Source organism: Schistosoma mansoni, assembly GCF_000237925.1.
Source record: "Schistosoma mansoni, WGS project CABG00000000 data, supercontig 0142, strain Puerto Rico, whole genome shotgun sequence".
Lineage (NCBI taxonomy): Eukaryota > Metazoa > Platyhelminthes > Trematoda > Strigeidida > Schistosomatidae > Schistosoma > Schistosoma mansoni.
The window spans coordinates 151138-173203 of NW_017386042.1; the positions used below are offsets into that span (position 1 = coordinate 151138).

General features: G+C 35.9%; 2 protein-coding genes across 2 annotated transcripts; one reads left to right on the forward strand and one right to left on the reverse strand.

The window, feature by feature from the left end:
- Positions 1-215: 215 nt before the first annotated feature.
- Smp_158690 (hypothetical protein) lies at positions 216-11001 on the forward strand (the record flags this gene model as incomplete). Its single annotated transcript, XM_018799864.1, has 6 exons — positions 216-414; positions 2194-2393; positions 3878-4350; positions 6643-6852; positions 7887-8023; positions 10687-11001. The coding sequence occupies 6 exons, from the start codon at positions 216-218 to the stop codon at positions 10842-10844; spliced, it is 1377 nt and encodes a 458-aa protein (XP_018646556.1). The 3' UTR covers positions 10845-11001.
- A 2595-nt stretch (positions 11002-13596) lies between these two features.
- Positions 13597-21201, reverse strand: Smp_067400 (zinc binding dehydrogenase, putative; the record flags this gene model as incomplete). The annotated part of the gene is made up of 3 exons (XM_018799875.1): positions 21114-21201; positions 18387-19153; positions 13597-14151 (listed from the first exon to the last, which is right to left on the reverse strand). Exons 2-3 carry the CDS (start codon positions 19134-19136, stop codon positions 13597-13599), a joined length of 1305 nt encoding a protein of 434 aa, XP_018646557.1. The 5' UTR covers positions 19137-19153; positions 21114-21201.
- Positions 21202-22066: the final 865 nt, after the last annotated feature.

Here is a 22066-nt window from a genome sequence, read left to right on the forward strand (position 1 = left end):
TGTCACTTTAATAATAATTGAGTATAAAATCTGTTATTTGAGGAAAAGTAGATCATGATTAGCAAGTGGACTTTAGAGTGCATTCTATCTAACCGAAAAGATTCGACAGTTATAGTTGAAGTTATAATGAGTTGCCCTTCAATTTCACTTCTCATTATTATTCAGTTTATCGATCATAGTAAATTTTTTACAGAAACGCCAAAACGTATCTCAATATGACGTCAATATTATCCCATCATCCCGTGTTTGTTAATAATTATACAAACATGTGCAAACCAAATCTTATGAACCATAATCTGAAATCAACTGATGAAACCAACTTCAAATGTACGAATGGCCCAACGTACAATATTGATCTATTACAATGGCAAACAAATACACCAAGCAATTCATTGGATCGGTTACGGTTGCGCAGTAAGCATTAGTTTCAATTTTAAGATTGAGCTTCTGTTTTATAATTTCAGTAAAAGATAAGAATTAATTTTAATGTCTATATTTTTAGCTAAGACGGTTTTAATTTGGAGGAGTATTTTGAATTTCAATCGGCTAAATGATCTCCCTTAAACTAAAGGAGGTCGGTAGCCTATTTTTCAAACAAACAGTAGATATACAGTGGTTAAAGATAAAAATATCGGATTCTGTCTGACTAAAAAATGACAGGAATTTTGACTGGGTAGCAAAAGTGTCGACATACTGAGTATTTTTGTCATTTGGGTTTACTGTTTAACATGCTTGTTAAATTTTTAACCGATTTTTTGTCATACAGGAAAAACTCACAAGAGAGTAACCCTCAATTCTATATTTTCTACGTTGAACATGTTTCAATGGTTTCAGGATTGTGATTCATTAGATTGTGGTAATTTCCTGTCATAATTGAATCTTAAGTTTGTTTTCAGTAATTTTTCCGGACAAATATGAAAAGGGTAATCTTTTATGTCATTATTTTATAATAAACTGATTTGTTTGGAAAACTTTAAAAAAACTACTTCACGACTCAATGATCTTTAAGTGTTTCAACTACAGTTTACTGAAAAGTTATGATCTACTTTGTGCATATTATCTTGGCTATATTAGTCTTCCTAAGTCCAGTCATCAAGAAATCATTGATGGTGTGATGTACTAACAAGAATATACAACGCTTAGACACGTTGGATTTTCTATTTTGGTGAATCTTAAAGCTTATCAGCGGAAGTTGGAAGGAAATAGTACTCGATTGTTAGTTTAATTTCAGGATTATTAACATCCAGTGAAAGATGATTAGGTGGTGCAGATACTTTGTATGAATAACAATAAAACAGGAATGACTTCTTATTAACTATAATGATGAGTTACAACAACTCAGTTTACTGTATTTAGAGTTGAGTTGAAGTATTAGGATTTTAATTGATTCACGAATGAATATGCATTCGGAAGAATACTTTATTGATGGAACAAAAATCAAAATTTGTAGCTATCTGTTAAAGTGACTTCATAAAAGCGTTCATTATAATGAAAACCTTCAGTAAGTTAGTTAATTTGTTGATTTAATGTTCATGATTAGATGTAAAGCCCTAATTTTTATAGGTTTAAGCATGAATAAGTATAGTTTAAATTTTCATTTTACTGAAAATGTAGATGGTACTAAGTAAGTGAATAGTTTACAAAGCAATAATATCTAGTCTAAGGATAAACACTGAAGAATCCAAGACACTGAAATTTCCAATTAACTTTTTTAAGCACTTCGATTATATCCAACCTTGTTTGACGCTGAGGATCATATTATGTATTCCTCTCATATACGCCAATAAACTGACTAGTCATTTGCTGTTGTAATGGACTGTACGTGATATTGCATGATTGAAAGCTATCTGTATATAGCCGCCTGTAGCTCTTCTAGAGTTACTACCAGTTCCAAGCACAGATAAAGGAGGAGGATTGGGAATGAGATGAGCAACCCCATCCCGCAGAAAAAAACCGTGCTAAAAAAACTCTAACTAGCAAATAGTCACCCAGTTGTTTTGTATATTTAAAAAGTGATTACAATGTTATTTCTGGAACTCTTCACAAATTAGTCCCGTATTGAGAGATAGTAGTGTCAAGTAAGCTTTTTAAATACATCTTATTTTATTCACAACTGTATTCGGTATTATAATAATAAGTCCATTCATTCTTAAATTCTACAAAACTTTATCTATATTTCATTTAAATTATCAGATAATCGTCGAAAAGATTATATTCGTGAAAATATTCGTCATCTAAGACAATTAGAAGACAGTATGGCATTTAAAAAACGTGTTGCGGAACAATGCGGTACATCAATTGTCCCGACAGATCGTACAAAAAACAAATTTATCACATATCATAATGCACAAACTAGACGATCACAATCAAATGAAAATCTTATATCCTCCGAGGTAATAAAGACAACTACAGTTTTTTTTTATCTAATATAATGTATGGTAAAAACTCCTACTAGTTTTTCATGAGGACTCTCATCAACTGAAAAGCCTCTAAAAATGTAGCTTCTCCCTAAGATTTTGAAAACATACAACTTGAATTGTATCACTGATATAAAGAGTAAAGTAGCATTTATTAAATTAATATGCGAATGTTTGATTGAATTCCAATTATCAGAAGGGGGTTTTGTGAAGATTTTAATAATTTTATAGTTGAAATCATGAGTCGATTGAAGCTAGATCACAATGAAAAACCTGGAAGCACTGAACGGCCGTTTCGTCCTATTGTGAGACTCCTCAAGTGTGCGCACCCACGATCCCGCCTCGCGAGCACTTAACCTCTATACCACTGAGGTTCTAATGAGGAGTGACCAGTGGAGTTCAACCGCGTCTGTTGTGAGAAAGTAACTCCCTGTAGACAATGGTGGATGGTGGCTCAACTTCTTAGATTAGTTGAAGTTAAACATTAACACCGTTGGATGCCGGCTCAGTGGTCTGGAGATTAAGCGTCTGTGTGAGACTCGAGGGTCCTTGATCCGAGTCCCTTCAGTGTTGGACTATGGATGCGCATAGCTGAAGAGTTCCGTAATAGAACGAAACGGCCATCCAGTACTTCCAGATTTTCCATGGTGGTCTAGCTTCAATTGTTTTGATGATTTCAACTATAAATTCCAATTATTTTACATTTAGATTTTTTGAAATCTTTTTTAAATCCCCCTATTTATCTGTAGTTATCTTTAATAGTTAAATTTATAATTCAAATTTTAATAAATTTATTAACATGTATATATTTTGTTGTTGCTTTAGTTAAAAAAGCTGTTGTGATCTTATGTCCGGCTTTTTATCACGTGATTTATCCACCAATCGGGATACGAATTTTCCGATCTTAGCATCGTGCTAAACCAATGACTTCGACCGTTATGGGCAGCCTAGCGTCCTTATTGGTCCTTTATCCGCCTAGCCCTTCCAGTTGAGTCCAGAACATCAATAACAGCTTCTGTTATGTGAATCATTTATTTTAAGTATAGTTGGTTTATATATCAGACAGACAGACCTCGTCGCACCATAAAATACAAAATAATATTTGTACAAGATCAAGCCAAATGTGGCTGTGAACGTGAGAGACAGTAATCAATAAAATGAGTATAATTTAGGATCAGTAAGCCGTATAATAATAATCCATAAGTCAAAATGAAGCTTATAATAAGATGAATATAGATATACACAATCTAGTTACTCAATAATTAAACCATACGAATATATATAGAATAATATTCCATTAATAGATCTCGGAAGTTACCTGTACTTATGTCTTCACTAGGATATAACAACAATACCTCCTATTCAGTGATCAGTTGATGTTTTAAAGTTAATATAAGTAACTTAAGAAAGTAATTGATGAATTGTTTTCCTTTACTTTACTTTTCTACTTTGTTTATTAGACTACATTTAATACATCAAATCAGTCATTAACAAAAACTGCCCCAATCAAACATAATAAACATAATCATTCTATCATACAAAATAAATGTAACACTGATTTAAACAAAATTGATAATGATCAATATGTACAATCAAATAACTTGACAATATCTACACAAACTAATGATGATGATAGTTATATGGATGAATGCAAACAACGACCTATTACCCCGCGCAAATCAAATTCAAATAATGTCACTTCTAAAACTATTCAACATCCAATATTAACACCAATTCAAACAAATAAAAAAACTGAATATTTACGTGCACATTCAAATTATGTTGATAATGATGTGGATTTAAAATATTTAAGTAATATACCTATTACATCTATACAGAAACATTTGAATTCAGCTAAATTATCTGTACCTAAAGCTGAATCAGCTAAAAATGTAAGTTTATTTATTCAATCTATGGTAATAGTGATAAAAGTGTAAGTGATGTATGGGCGAGAATGACAATGATTGGTTGTCTTGATGAGTCAAACATTAGATAGGATGACAGGTGTTATATGTGTTATATATATATATATATATTCCCCTATCCTGACTGTTATTGATTGACTGTTCCTTGTGTCGGATTTTGGTGTGGAAATATATTGACGTTATAGTCAGGCTAATCTCCTGTTCTTGATCTGAGTTGTGTTGAAGTCCTGTAGAATAGACACTGGGTGGGAAATCTAGTGTAGTTATTCGTCTAAGGTAAATTAACGTCCCACATACGTGTAAAAAGTGAAAGGACTGTTATAACAAGAAACCCTAGAGTTATAACAAGTATCCTATTGTTTATAACAGTAAGTAAATTTAATTCATTGAAATCAATAATAATTTTCATCTGTAGGATTACTAAGGACTAAAAACCCGGTGAACAACTGTTACATTCTAACTTTCAGCTCCATAGGAAAACCAGATCTGGAGTTAACATTGATTTTCAGTAGTTTTGTATGTGATGACAGTCCACGATAAAAATTCTATTATTGATCAGTAGAATTCTCGATTCAAAAAAGTATTTGAACTTAATTTTAAAATCAAAATAAACTTGATTGTTGTTGTTCTTCAACCTATAGAGTTAAGAGATTTCGGTATCCTCGCTGTTGGAATTTAAGTAGAAATAAATCAAAAATGATATCTACATCATTAGCATTATTGTTTGAACTTTTTAATTACTTAATCCGTCACTGTGATTTGCATTCAAACTGATTTCATAGCTCAGGTGGATGATGACAGCATTCAGAAGAACGATGAGAGTTCCATGACTAAACAATCCAGCTGAGAGAACAAAGCTCCATCAAAAAAATTGTCTGCCTTTTTATTTTGATTTTATCCCCCTTTGATTTAGTTCTTGGTCCCATATTTGTTCAGGATTTTTGCGATTGGTTCATTGGATTGGATCGATTTCGATATGTTTGTTGATTGCTGATTGACCTGAGTGCCAAACTTTCGGCGTTTTTGGTATTTCCTTTATCCAAGATTTCAACATTTTTCCAGTCGAATGTGTGTACGCAGTTGTTCACATGCGTTGATATAAGCAAAGATATATCATAGTACCGCCAACTTGACGGAAAAAAGACGACAACCAACTGACTGCATAAGAACAAAAACGCTTAAAGAAACTCAGAACTAGAGATGTCATAGTTCCAGTTGACAGAGGACACACTGCAGTAAGTATGGACGACGAAGAATATATCAGAAAAGCCGAGGAACTACGGAGTGATAGAAGTGTACATAAATCAATGAACATAAATCCAACCCGAAGGTTAATCAACTAAATCCCAAGGACTTTAAACAAAAACACCAGAGAATTTTTAGAATTTTAGCACTCAGGTCAATCAGCAATCAACAAACATATCGAAATCGATCCAATCTATGAACCAATCGGTAAAATCATGAACAAATATAGAACCAAGAATCAAATCAAAGGGGGATACAATCAAAATAAAGAGGTAGACAATGACAGGTTAAAGATAAATCAATCAAGATTGAGGTCGACAGGACAAGCTGTGAATCATCTGTGGAGAAATTCGAACACTTCACTTGTACCTGAAGTCTGTGCTGATGATGTTGTTCAGAAGAACAATGAAAGTTCGACGGCCAAGCCACCCAGCTCAGAGAAAAAAACTCCACCTAAAGGATTTAATGATTTGGTTTATTGTAACTCGTTTTTTCTCTCACCATCATGTCCAGTTAAAAATAAATTTCCTGCGCAACCACGACCTCACCACCAGGGATCTTCAGTTTTGTATCTCACTAGAAGTTTTAAAAATCTCCACAACCCCATACTGAAAATTATCAAATACTCACTAATGAGTAGTTTCGATAAAAGAACCTCCAGAGTTTTTGTGAGAAGCTGTGATCAACGTAGTTCAGTAGCGTCCGGCGTGAGGAAAGTATTCACCAAAGACAATTGGAGGCCTGTGAGTAATACCACAGGTTGATTGGAGTTTCACTCGCACACGATTAGATTCCTGCTCAGTGGTCCGAAGGTTGGGCATTCGGGGGTAAGACTGAAGGTCCCTGATGGTGAGGTCGTTGGTGCGCAGTGTTGAGGAGTTTCATGCTAGGACGAAGCAGACGTTATACTTCCAGATTCTCACTGGTTGTCTAACTTAGATCAGTTCGTGATCTCAATAATATCACAAGCATTTTTTGCTTCCTATTAAAAGTAAGACAAATAAAGAGTTTTATAATTTAAACTATTTTCTATATTAATAGGTTGAATTTATCAGACGTGATATTAATTTTGTTCGTGCTAATGCTCATATGGCTACAGCGCCTAGTGTAAAAAGAACTGGAATTCGACGGATAGCAAGTATGAATTCTTTATCGTCGAATAACAAAACTCATCTAACGGATTCAAATATATCAAAATCACAAATATCTCACACATCAAGAATGTGGCCTGAAAGACGATTAAAAAGTGGAGATATCCCACCTTAGTAAGCCTTATTAATCTACCATTGTCACATCATATATAAAGATATTACACAATTAATGTAAAGAAAATCCTATGAGGATTGCTAACGTGTTAAGAAAGTTATCCGACTTCATTAAATATAATTCGGCTTAGTAATACCATCATGTGATAGAAATCAACAGACTTGTATTGCGTATACGTATGAATGAATTATGAGAATAGTGAGTGAGTTAGTTGATTGAGCTTTCAGTATCCCATAATTGGAAAATTGTATAATATCTAATATGACAACTCGCACAGTTTGTCACCACAAGGGAGATCCAAATGGTTATGAATGGACTTGTTTAATCTAGATTGGTTCATTCTCAACAATTACATTATTATGGGACATTGCTATTGCAAATTAGACGACTAAAGAGAATTCCAGGTATTCGATTGTTTTTTAAAACATGTCTTGTCCATAACGCGAAAACTTGGTGAGCTAAAGAAAAGAAGACACTTAGTAGAATGCAGAATCGTACACATCAAGTTGACTTGGCGTCATGATAAATTTCTCAGTTACTGTTTTTTCTGATATTTTTGAAGTTGGTAAGGTACTTAGAACCAGACCATATCAGAAATAACAGAATGCCTGTTTAAGGCTTTCAAAAATATATGGATATTTCATCTTAATTTCGTGGTGAATACATATACCGTTCTATTGTATGTAACCCAAGGATCTTCAAGTTTCGTGCGGAACACTACTGTTCATTCAATGTAGTGTAAGGATATTGTTCAGACCTCTCAAATTCACTAGTTATTCAACGTCATCATTGGTACCCGGCTCCCCGTTGATCAAGTTATTTCTGTTAGTCAAAAATTCTTAACGTCACATTGTGATATACAAACCTAATATTCAAATTAAACATTTATGCAAACACCTCATTAAAACATTGAAGTAGTCAAATATTGAGTTATTTATGCATGATAAAAGAGTAGAAGTCCAATAAAGCTGTTTTATATATGAAATGATTGTTTACAAGAAATGTTCATGAATATATGATCATTTTTCTCTAGTTTAATCAAAATGAAACAAAAGGAAAAAGAACGGATTCAAAAAGAATTGGAAAACCGGCCTGATCCAGATCAACCTCCAGGACATCAGCGAATGCCAGAACAAGAACGTCTAAAAACATTAGAATTGCTTAACAAAGGTATTAATTCATAAATGTGATTTTCATCCAAATATAAATGAAATCAAATCTCTTATTCAGAATAATATGTAAACACTATATGATATGTGGCACTTACTTACTGCAGTTACCCCTCGAGGAAAAACATAGATCGCCCACCAGGACTATCCATCGAACTCTGTCCTGTACGATCCTTTCCAGTTGCTATTCATCCTTTTCATGTCTGCTTCCAATTTTTGACGCAATGTGTTCCTTATTCTTCCTATTTTCCTTTTCCCTTCAGGATTCAAAGTTGGCGCTTGCCTCGTGATGCAGTATGATGATTTTTTCAATGTATGTCTTATCCATTTTCAACGTCCTTTACTACTTTCCTCTTCATCTGGAAGCTGGTTTGTTCTCCACCACAGTAGGCTGTTGCTTGCTGATCGTGTCCGGCTAACGGATCTGGAGTATCTTGGGTAGACAATTGTTTACAAACACCTGTACGTTTTGATGATGGTTGTAGTAGTTCTTCAAGTTTCGGCTCTATACAATAGAAGTGTCTTGATGTTCGTATTGAAGATTCTGACTTTGAAATTGGTTGACAAATAGCTGTTTTCAGTTGCATATCTTCTTCAACTGTAGGAATGCTGCCCTTTCGTTGCTAATTATTGCCTTCACATTAGCATCAGATCCTCCTTATGCATTGATGATACTGATCAAGTACGTGAAAGTCTAAACATCTTCCAGAGTTCCGCCATCTCGTGTGATTGGGTTGGTGTTTCTCCCCATGTTGTTTTTGAGGATGTCGCCTCTTCCCTTGTGTATGTTGAGGCCTACTGCTACAGAGGCTGGTGCTACACTGGTTGTCTTCACCTGCAATTATTGGTGTGTATGGGATAGAAGAGCTAGGTCATCTGAGAAGTCCGAATCGTCTAGCTGCATCCAAACTATCTACCGTATTCTGTGCTTCCTCTCACATGTGAGGGTCTTCATAATCCAGTCAACCACCAGAATAAAGTGAAAGCGGGAGAGTGAGCAGCCTTGCCTGTCATTGGTCCTCACTTGGAATGCATCTGTAAGCTGTCTTCCATGTACGACTTCGCAGTGTAGTTCATCATACGAATTCCGAATGATGTTGACCACTTTCCCAGGTACACCATGTATTCGAAGTAAGTTCCATAATGTTCTCCTATCCACACCGTCAGACGCTTTCTCATAATCAATGAAGTTGATGTACAGTGACGAATTTCAGTCAATGGATTATTCATTGTTGATCCGTAATGTCGCAATTGGTTCTGTGCATGACCTATCCTTACGGAATCTGACCTGTTGATCTCGAAACTGAGTGTCTACTGAATCTTTCATCCAGTTCAGCAACACTGTTGGAAACGTTTCTTGTTACGGATGGTAGTGTGGTGCCTTCATAGTTCTCACACTTACTGAGATCTCCTTTCTTAGGTATCTTGATGAGGTATCCTTCTTTCCACTCTGTCGATATTTGTTCTTCCTCCTAAATCTTCCAGAATAGAATGTGAAGTATTTTTTCAGTTACTTTCATGCCTGACTTCAGCTGGTATGTTGTTAGGTCCTACTGCTTTCCCACTGTTGATCTGTCTGATGGCCATCCTGATTTCTTCTATCGTTGATGAAATGACAGCCATAGGGAGGTACGTGTGTGCTGCTTCGATATCTGGTGGGTTCAGTAGGACTGGTTTATTCACGAGTTGTTTAGAGTGCTCTACCCAGATATTCCACCGTTCGTCAGTCTCAGTGGTTGGGACCGGCAGTTACCCTAGGAAAGCTACGGGCGGAGTTATGATGCGGTAGTGACACTAAAATAAAATTAGTTACTCAGCGTGAACATACAGGCACCTAGCCTACTGACTACTAAATATGTAATTACCTTTTCTCCTCTTGATTTCCATTTAGGATTCACCGAGTTTAACTGCTTGTAACTGTATTGACTAAAGTGTTATCTAGTGATAATTTAGTCCTCTCTTCTTTGGTTTTGAATCCTGGATCTGATATAACGTGATCAATTTCATTATCGTCGTGTACTTGAGGGAACAGAGGTTTCAAACCCTCCGTTATGTCAGTTTGCAAATTATGTTGAACGAAATGCCAAGGGAAAAGATATTTACTTTCCTTTTATTCTTATATTTCTCAGTAGTGCTTAATGGTGCATATTTTTTCTAAAACTAACACTGGTAGGGTTTTGGTAAAGCGTTTTTTAAGATAGATGGCTTAACGGTGATTTTATTTTGCCGTTCTGGACATCACATCAATGCCTACTTTACGTAGAAGTGGTGGTAAGTTTCGCTGATCTGAATGTTTATTAAATTTTAAACGGGATATTTCAAGAAATTTGTGATAAAATCCTCCTTAAATAGTGAAATAATTTTAATTATCACATAAAGTGTAGTTGGAACTGGACTTATGTAAAATTATGGTTTTTGAGATTTATTTTCACGGTTCAGAACATTATCAAGGTTGTTGCACTGGCTAAAATGAATCTCTTTCGCCGAACAGAACCCCTCTTCCACATTTATCGATCTGAATTCCCTAAAGTGTGATGAATAACCAGTGATATTGTTATTTCAAAATGGCTAGTTAATGATCAGATGAAAATTGAATTTTGTTCCGGCATAATTAGAAATTCAATTATTCACGATACATTAATTATACTTTGATTTTCACTATAGCTCATACTCAGTTATCGGAAGAATTTTCGCACCTCCCAGTACGTATGGATACATTACGGATTCGTTCTAGACGTGCAGAAATTGAAAGTCGTCTCGGTGAACTAGAACAAGCTATTGAAATATTCAGTAAACCGAAAGTATTTATTAAACCTGATTGAATTCAAATACGACTTAAAGTAACATGGTCATGAATGTATAAAATATTTGTCAAAAACAATTTCTACTATAATCAGCTATATTTCACATCATATAATGGTTGAATATCACTTTTGAATCATGTTTTATTTGGGTAAATAGTTTTACAGACTACTTCCTTTAGTATATTAGTAGTTTACTATGTCATTGTAAAATGTGTGATATATATTTTATGTGTATGTATGTTTATTCACTCAATTAATTCAACGAAATGAATGGCATCAGTTCATTCGAAATTTATTGTCTTGATGAAAGAAAATTGACAAACTAAATATAAAGGATTGAATGAACAAAGTTTTTATACGCTTTACTCAGGGGATGTTTCATTTTAAAACGGTCATTCTAACTCCTACGCGTTTATAAGGTCAGTCAATCTGGAGATGCATTCCAGTCTGATGTTAGGTATATTCTGTCCTATGATGGAAAGTAGAACAATTACAACTAAAAAAACTTATAAATGAAATGCACTTAGTATTACTTGTTTGAATCTTCCCATTGATGTTTATGACTGCAACTGGTCAGTCTCTTATTGGCATATGTGCATACTGTGCGTATTGCCTCGATATAGCCTTAATTCACAAGCATTGTAAGCAAACATCAAGAGTGACCACCAGCGGTATCCATCAAGACGCGCGTTTCGTCCCATTTGAGACTCGTCAGCTGGATGTATCTGCTAGGTGCATTTAAACTTTACCACACTGCACAAGCGAGTGGCTATCAGGACTCAGTAGCTGAGTGGATAACACGATGGCGTTTGAAGCGAATGGTACTGGGTTCGATTCCCACAGTGAACATCAACTCTGAGATGCAGGTATATCCAGCTGACGAGTCTCAAATAGAACGAAACGCGCGTTTTGGATCCCACTGCTAGCCACTATCCATTTTTGCTTATAAATGAAGGTCCATTTTTAAGTTATTGAGGTAGTATGCAACCAAAAGTATTATTAAATTACTAGATTTGGTCCAACATCTGTTCTACACGATTAAGCAATTTAATCAACTAGTGTTTAGATTAATTTAATTTATACACTGCTATTGATTATTTCTTTCATGAACAGGCTTTACAGATCATTGAATTGAAGGTAATGGAGGAGTGTCTACATGTATACTGTTGATTTGACTGCTGGAGATATCCTCGGTCAGCAGATTTGACTTTCATCCGAAAACTTAGATACATCAAATTACAATAAAATTCAACACCATATTTATATTCTGAGGTATCGTTGAGGGGTGTATGAAATGTTACCGTAGATTACATAGTCAACAAATGAATTGTTCGTTATGTTCATGATGGCATAAGTTTACTGGTCACATTCACTAAGTCTGGTTAATTTGGTTGTTGGCCATACTATACTATTGACTCGTGTTTCATATGGTAGAAAATGCTGTTTTAACACCTGGAAGCATTTTCAAAGTAGAACAAAAAACGTCTAGTAGATTAGGCAAGTCAGTTAGTGGGATAATCAAACCAAATGGGTTGAGATACAAGACTATCATTTTCCCTTTCCATCCTTCCAACATTAAATATCGCGGTAGAAGGGTATGGTGTTATGAATTTAAAATATAAAGAATAAGGCCGTATGCCAATTTGTTGTAGTCTTATGTTCGGCTTTATATCACGTGAATTATCCACCAATCGAAATACTTGTCTAATATTAACACTGTGCCAAATCAATGACGTTCGACCAGTATGAGCAGTCTAGCGTTCTTATTGGCCCCTTGTCCGCCTAGCCCTTCCAATTGAGTCCGAAAACACCAATTGCAGCTTCTGCTATGCGAATCATTTATTTCAAGCATACTTGGTTTATACACCAGACAGACAGACTGCATCACATCATAAAATAGAAAATAATATTTGTACAAGATCAAGCCAAATGTGGCTGTGAACGTGGGAGACAATAATCAATAAACTGAATATAATTTAGGGACAGTAATTCGTATGATAATAATCCATAAGTCAAAATGAAGCTCATAATAAGATGAATATAAATATAAACAATCTAGTTGCTCAATAGTTAAACCATAGGAATGTATATAGAATAATATTCTATTAATAGGTCCTGGAAGTTACCTGTACTTACGTCTTCACTAGGATATAACATAGGGGAAGCAACATAATAGTTTGACTGTTACGACACCACAATTTATAGGTTACGTTCTTTGCAAATTTTATACAACTCTACAAGGTATCTGATTGTGATCTTTGTGGAAGAAATTTTTGACAGTTGAGGACTTGGAAAATATGTCCAGTCAAAGTGAGCTGTGAATGGACAGATATATTCGGAGACATTACGCATGAGATTAGTTTAAGTTGTAAACTCATCCCACCTCTGATTGATCTGTATCTTTTGTTTGTTAATATACTCTTATTGTTGTGGTATTTGGTTCTAAATCAAACGGCGGGACCGTGTCCGCGTGTATTGTGTAATTTATTAACACATACATTACAGTATTATTTAAGATAAATTTATCGACTATTTTACGTGAAATACTAAATATTCTCCTACTTTCTGCAGTTTGTCCTTCAGTTCACTTTTGTATTAATTTCTTATCAATTACGACCTACTAACACATATCATTCTTCTGAACGATGGAAGCTCCACGAATAAACCATCCAGCCTCAGAGAACAAAACTCCATCAAAAACTGTAATGATCTTTCATTCCCAAATGTTAAACTATTTTGAAAGAAAGAACATTACTAAAGAAATTATTATTTATTCATTGTTCACTTCAATTACAATTTTACCACGTTTCCCTTTAGTATACAATCTATTGAATGCATCTGGTACATGACTAAAATTATAAACAGTATCAACAGGAATTACTAACTGTTGACTTGAAACTAAATTCAAAAGATAATCTAATACATTACTATTCGGTTTAAAAAATACCCAGCGTATTTTCTTCCAATTAGGAGTAAAAATATTACCATTAACACTATTCGAAGAGAATACAGCTGCAATATTACTATACAGGAAGTGTGAACAAGCTATTCCACTACCAACAAGCGGTCCATAATGATCATTTAAATATAACAAAGGTGGATTAAGCATTATATAACGTGCACGACTTGATGATGTATTTAAATAAGATAACATAGACGGAAGTTGAGGTAATAGACAACCAGATAAATTGCATTGTTTTAGGGGTGTATTGGATGATGATGATGTGGAGGATGAAGTTGTTGTATTGAAATAATCCGGTCGAATACAATCAAGAATTAAATCATATTTGGTTGTAGTTTGAATATTCGTTGGATGTGGAAATATCTAGAATATGAAAGGTGAAAAACAGGGATAGTGATAATAATAAGAGTAGTTTTATTCAATCCAATTTAATGGATATAATATATAAGAAGGATTATCATTTACATTATAATCTTGTATAGAATAATCAAACATGTTGAATTGACCATTATCTGTAAATCTATATAAGTGAAATTTTGTTATATTTAGATTTCTACATGTAAATATCTTTAATGAGTAAATATACATTACGATAGGGTAATAAGAAGATGAAGATTATCAGAATTATGTGATGATACATCCGCGCAATACATTTCAAGCAATCTGATCACACATATACTTGTTAAGAACATGTATACATAAAAATAAAAGGTTAACTAGACTGGAAATGGGGGAGGGGTAGGAGGAGACAAGGATAATAAAAATAATGTGAAAACATTTTGAAACCTAATCACTCTGGATAATAAGCTAATATTACCAGGGTAGGTTTAAGGTGAGAACAAACTATTTTTGAATCGTTGAAAGCGTGAGTCAATTGAAGCTAGACCACCAGGGAAAACCTGGAAGCACTGGACGGCCATTTTGTCCTATTGTGAGACTCCTCAGCAGTGCGTATCCACGACCTCGCCCCGCGAGATTCGAACCCAGGACATACCAGTCTCGCACTAGAGCACTTAACCTATAGACCACTGAGCCGGCATCCGATGGTGTTTATGTTTATACTTTAAGGAAATTTGTTGTTAAACAACAAACTACTAAAGATGAATAAATATCTATCTGTAACCATTATTCCTGGTCAAAAAGAACAAGTTACATGTTTATTTCATAGAACCTTAAATTATCTGACGTTTATTGTTATTATCCAGAAAAGATCTGAAATTATTTCATGTGATAACAAGCGACAACCTCAGGAATCAAGTCATATAATATGGATTGAAATTTATAAGCAAGTTACTGAATGATCAAATATAGTATTTCAACATGTGGATCAACATATTAATGATGCATATTTTTTATAATAAATTTTTATCTACAATTAATAGATTTCATTTGTTCAAATAGTAAACATTATTAGTGAAAGTAAATCAGTGATTATCTAACTTTGAATAGCAACTTATACATTATAATTGATCACTTCACACCGATATAATTGATTGTTAATCATTTCTTGGCTTTTATTCATGTACACTCCGAGTGTAAGAGCTAACTATACTACTTGGTTTCCCAAACCAAGTTAGATATACTGGGGTTTGAACCTGTGATTTAGTCGAATGTGTTAACTACTTAATCATTGCTCAATAATTTTAATAAGTACTAATATAAACCTAATATCGGTTGAACTTATTATAATATTTTATTTATTTGAAGACATAAACATTGGTACAACGGGGCGCCAAATACATATGCGCCACATAACAACGATGATCAAAGAGTTGTCTAACATCCTCAACTCGAAGAGGCTAGCTCTCACAAGCTTAAGACAAAACAGTTCTCCCCGACGCGGTGTAGGACCGACCTTTTACAGTCAGACTAACATCACGAAGGCACCAAAAATGACCCAAACTAATATAACCCACAACGGCTTTCACTATACGCGAATTGATCTCATCACTCACGCCACCACCACCACTTATGCAGCTACCTAGATACACTAACTTCTCGACTACTTCTATCTGCTCACTACCCAGGATGAGTGTTGGATCAGGGTCCTGACAATCTTTTAAAAGTACTTTGGACTTGGAAAGTGCTAAGCGTATACCATACCTCAGGACACAAATTGACAACGGATTAAGTGCGGATTGCATGATTCGGGCATTATCGCACAGTAAGACAATATCATTTGCACACTCAGGGCCGAAAAGTCTTTCTCTAGGCCACAGATTCACACTGCCATTACTTACATCCATCAGAGCTGTTTCCAGAACGTCATCGATGGCAAAGTTGAAGAAGAATGGTGGGATTAGGCAACCCTGTCTAACTTCACTGCTTGAGTGGAACAATGGAAAGAGGTGGTTGTATGCCCTCTCTGTCTGAAGTGTTTGTATGTAGGGCTTTCAACATGTTAATAAAATTCTCAGGCACACCTTTCTTCAATAGACAACCCGAAAGAAAAGTCCTGTCCAACGAATAGAAGACGGCCCTAATGTTAAGAAACACTACGATTGCTGGCCTGTGATAAATATGGTCAATACATCCTCGGACAGAACGAAAACTAACCTACTCCTCGTGAGTCAACCTTTCTCAGTTTTTGAACAGTCTACGAAGTATGACGGAAGCAAATATTTTGGACGCAATCGGTAGCAGACTTATCCCCCGATAGTTGTTACAGGAGCGACGTGAACCCTTTTTAAAGATAGGAACAACTATCGACTCTTCCGACGATGTTGAAACACACTAATCCTCATATCTTTGTAAACAACTCAGTCAGTTACTTAACCATAAGTCACCACCATCTTTAAAAAGGACCGGCGGCAAGTCATCTGGGTCTGGTAGTTTATAGCACTTCAAGAGTTGCAGTTCCATAAGGACTTTCTACTCGTCGGGTGGATCAGTTGTCACAGGCCATGGAGGGTAGGACTGTCTGATCGATGTTCCCAGGGTAGCAGGCCAGTCGAACTGCTCCTCGAAAACTTCTGCTCATTGTTCAAGTGGTCATCTTCACAAATTGTTTCCCGCACACTAGACATTTTGCTGCCAGTAACTCGGGTGATCTGGAAGATCTTCCGGAAGTTACCAGATGCAACTGCTGCTTCCAACTCATTGGCACACACCGACCATCAGGATTCTCGGTCCTTACGCAAGCTTAGCCCGATTTCATTACGTAATAGTCTTTGTTTGTGGTCAAACTCGTGGCACACAACCACGACAGCGGTGGCCAATCGCGATGTAATCAGTCTGAGTCCAGGCTTGAGATGCAAACGGAGGACGCCAGATAGCACATAGGCGATGACTTCCCCGGTAGTTAGTGCTAGCCAGGAACAGGTTGTGGCTTGCGCGCAGTCGTAATAGACGATCACCGTTATCTGACCACAGGGTTCCTGGATAAACGCACGTGAAACAAGCTTTTCTAAGTGAAGGATGGAGAGCGAATTTGTGGTACTTCACTAGAGTCTTGAATATGGGTCTCGGATAAACAACAGACATCGATGTTGAGGCTTTCTAAAGACAGCCAACCCTATCTGTTGTCTAATCTGCATTGGTGTGCGAACGTTGAAGAAGGTCAATTTGAGTGGAATACGTGGATAGCATTCAACTTTCGACTAGTCAGTGACTCGAGAGCGTTTAGACAGGATGAAGTATCCACCACAGGCTAGCTGTTGTATAAGTTAAAAAATAAAATCCATAAAATGAGAATGAAGGGGAATACATAGGTGACGTAATATAAAAAAATCAAATGATTGTGATTGGGATGTGTCTGAATGCGAGTTGAAGCAAGAATAATTATTCCGGCAGTAGTCATTTGGTTTGTGTGAGGGCTGTGATACTGTTCAAGTAACCAAACGAAACAGATAGTTTCCTTACGGAGCCACACTCAGAGCCTTTGACCTAGAGGTCCAATTCACAAGACAGTGGAGCATCTTAAGGAGATGCAGTCCCGGTGTGCACCGTCGGTTTGAAATAAGGGTTTTCCATCTCCCCTAGGTGGACCCACCGTGTCTACCAACCCGGTTAAAGTGCCGGACATTCGCTTTCCGTGATTTCGATTTCGTAAACAACACCACCGCCGAGAGAAGGCATTGAGTAGGACTTTCCTGTCAGTGGCTGCATACGCGTGGTCATGTGAGAGCATTTCGAGAGGGAGAGTGGACTCTATCCTCCCACGACCGTACCAGTGCATTCGAAAATCTGACATCAACTATACAAGTGTAATGTTAAAGTTTGAGAAATGTGATTACCGACACGAAAAAACACAATGCTTACAACCAAACTACGAAACCAGTAGTGTTATGCTTCATGCTAATTATTATGAATCTGGTCGAGTTTATCAGTGAGGTATCCAGTGAAACTTAGTCTAGATAGTCATATTGTTATCAGTACTCAAATCTGGTGGGTTAGATTGAAGGAATTATTATCTTTGAAACTACATTTAAATTGTAAGAAACGGCTATCTTGTGTTCAATTTTCGTCTGGTCCATTTAACGAAATCTGAAGGTTGTTGTGAACAGTGTTTAATCATAAGTTATATTGATTACTAATAGATCAGACTCAAAATTCAACTATTTAGAAAATGACAAAAACACAAATTATTTACTACTTACTTCATCAACTTGTAAAAGATTCATTAAATCTAGTGCTTTTTTATCACTTGGACATGTGACATGAACTCTCCAACCCCAAAGTTTAGCCAATTGTGCAGCAATCATGCCAACACCACCAGTGGCGCCAGTTATAAGAATTGAATAAGCTGATGGTGATGACTTAATAGCAGGATTGATTCCACCAGCATCAACTAAAGCTGACCATGCAGTTAAACCAGCATATCCTAATGCAGCTGCAGATATGAAGGAAACATTACTAGGTAATGGAGCGACATAATCGGCTGGACAGACAATATATTCGGCTAATGAACCAGATCCAGTAGAACTGAGAAAAGGCCATGTAGCACCGGCCACATTTGTACCAATAATAAGTTTATTTCCCTTAGTTAGGTTGGATAAAGCAACTTTTGAACCGATGTCAACTATTTGACCAGAAAAATCACGACCAGGTGTAAAAGGAAAGTCAGCATTTTCTGCTGTCGTGGCATCAGGTAAGCCAAAACAACCATATTTTGATGTAAAGCGACGTAATGAATGAAAGCTAGAAGAACCATAACCATAGACAAGCAAAGAATCGACAGGATTCAACGATGCTGCTTTAACCTTAATAAGTAGTTGGTCTGGACGAGTTATATTGGGCATACGTCTAGTCTTTGTGAAGTGTAATTCAGATGTGATGTCTACTGCACCAGGTGGTAAAAAGCTCATCAGCTGCCATGCTGAAATAGTTTTTGGAAGTTTTGGCTTCATATTATACTATGTATTTCCTGGAATATGAGAAAGAAAGAAATGATTTATTTTAGGGACCAATCTGATGAAGTTTATAAAAGGAAACCTAAGCTTAGATATTACTGTCGAATATTTTGACTGACTGTCAATCAAAGTGATGAGTTAGAATTCATATACTGTGAAGTCATCGAATTCAAAATATTTTATGGTTTTATATATCCGTTCAGATTATCTAGACAAAAATAACTCCGTTGAACAATTCGATCGTTGGAACGCGACCGAAAGGAAGTGAAGTACAGATATGATTTTTAGATCAATTTGTAAGTGAAAGTAAATGACTGATGATTTACTACTTATACTCCTCGGTACATTCTGTTGCATAAAAAGCATACTCCATCTATGGTTTCAAATGAAAACTATTTTGAAAACTCCCGGCAGGAAAGGTGACAATTCACTTTAATAACACTTATAATCTTTAACTGTACGAATCCAATGATCATTCGACGGATTTCGAAAAAAAAATCATAATAATTGTAGGACAACTGAGAGTAACAATAGTTGATTCGCTACTTGCAAGTCAATATTTAATGAGAATTCAGTGATAACTCATGGTCAAATGGTATAAATAATGGTTCCCGAATAGCGTCAAAATATTTGTCACTAAATTTAAAAGGAACGATGGAAGTGGAAATATTCATCTATTCTTATCTAAACTCTAATCTGATTGTTTAACTGAAATAATATTCTTTCCACTTTAAAGTAAACAAATCAGTTAGAATGATTATGATAATCAATATAAATTCCATCATTTGAATTATATAATGATGATAGGAAAATCCAGACAACAGTACTTTATAACATTGAAATAACTCGTGTATGCACACTGCTGTTACGTGCGTTGATGCGACTTCCGCTTATGTGAAGTCACAGATAATAAACTTCATTCCAACGTTTAGATGGACGTGGTCTGCTTAAACGTTATATGAGCAACTGAACTTTAAATTTCGGATGAAACTTGGAAAAGCTATTTGGAAATTCATAAACTGTTACCGGCTATTGATTGCAAAAACACATTGAAGAAAAGTTTTTTTTTAGACAACGCAAGCGTTTCAGTGATGGCTGTGAAGACTGAAAAGATATTTCGAAGCCAGAACTACTGTAAACCTCATGTATTAGTGAGAACATCAAATGTGTGCGGTCCCTTGTGCTTTGCAATCCCTAAGTGACCTCCCCGGTGACTGTCGACGAATTAAATTCGGCCAAATCGTGTCTTGACATGATTCTAGCAACATATGAAACGATGAGGCATTCGAAGAACTTGGTATATGAAGATGCTTGAAACAACAGGAATGAATATATGACAAGTGTATTGTCGGAAAAAGTATTTTAAAAGGGTATACGATTTATTCACCCTGAAATTTTCATGATCTCAGTTTAGTTGTTTTTGGAATCACAGTTAGGAAACAAGCCACTAAGCTGAAAGAATAATACAATTTCTGGCTGAACGAGTTAAGTGGCGATCTTCAGAAACGAAATGAAATTATCAAATGCCAAATAACTCAGTAGATTATAGATTCCTAAACAAAAACGACCGCTCAAATTAAAACATTGATTGAGGGTTAATAAGTTTTATTGTTTGACACCTTTATCTTCATTTTGTCAATTGAAAATTAGAACGATGTTGGTATCCACCAAAGAATAATTACGAATGTATTCAGTCGATATACTGAACTTTGAAACCCGTTGTCTCAACTAATTGCCTAAGCAGTTATAGGTGAAATCGTTCCGAATAGTATATTATTGCCTGAATAATTTAAACATGAGTTGATCTAGTTTACAGTCAGGCTGTCGGCACATTTGTTTACCAACATGAACGACCAAGACTTTTATCAACGAATCAAAACATTTAGGAAGATAATGCCGTTTTGCTATTTTCACAATGGCAAGAAACAAAAGTAGTCCAAAGTATCATATTTTGGATTCTTTGACAGAACCTACCTCACCAGTTGCATAATTTTACTCTGCAGGTTTTCTGCAAGCGAGTAACATATCGAACAAACGGTATCTTCATGAATAATCATTACATCCAGATTTGACAGAGACGGGTTTCCTGTTTCTTTTTTAGGATATCACTTAGTACCAATATCTTACGCACATCAAACTCCGCCTGCAACATCTACAGGATTGTTGCTAGTTCCAACCACGGAGAAAAGAGGGCTGAGAATGGGGTTAGCAACCCCATAACGCAAACCAGAACCCAGCTACAGAAAAGTTAACCAAGAAAATCAATTCAGACATTTAACTATGCCCTGGGAATTTAAGGGTCTTCACATAGACGAGTTATGGCGCCTCATGGTGAGACTCGAGATTCTCTGAAAGTCATTCGATCGGTGCCCCTTCCGACAACTAGAACAGTATTTAACATAGGTACATGGGATGTTCGCACAATGTATGAGACTGGGGGTTATTCAGTTAGCTGAGAAAATGAGAACATACAACCTGGGCAGTGCTTACAGCAAGTGAAATTCAAAGGACGCAAGCACGACATGAAACATTAGTCTCGACAGAGGTGCTACTGTATTCTGGTCATGAGGAGTAAAATGTCTGGCACGCAAAAGGAGTTGCAATGATGCTATCCAGAGATGTGTAGAAAGCATTTATAAGGTGAGATTCTCATAGATCCAGGACCATAAAAGCATCCTTGAAAACAAAGGAAACATGGATTGCAATGTCACACAGCACCATGAGCCCACCTATGATATCAGTGGGAACGATGGAGATTAGTTTTATAAGAGGTTGTAGTCGTTTGTAGAGAAATACCCAGGAAAGGTTCGAACCTTCTTGATGCAAAACTTAAACGCCAAGGTGAAAGTGGACAATATCGAGTATGATATCATGGGATAACAGGGACTAGGAGAAAGGAACGAGAACTGTGAGGGATTTATAAATCT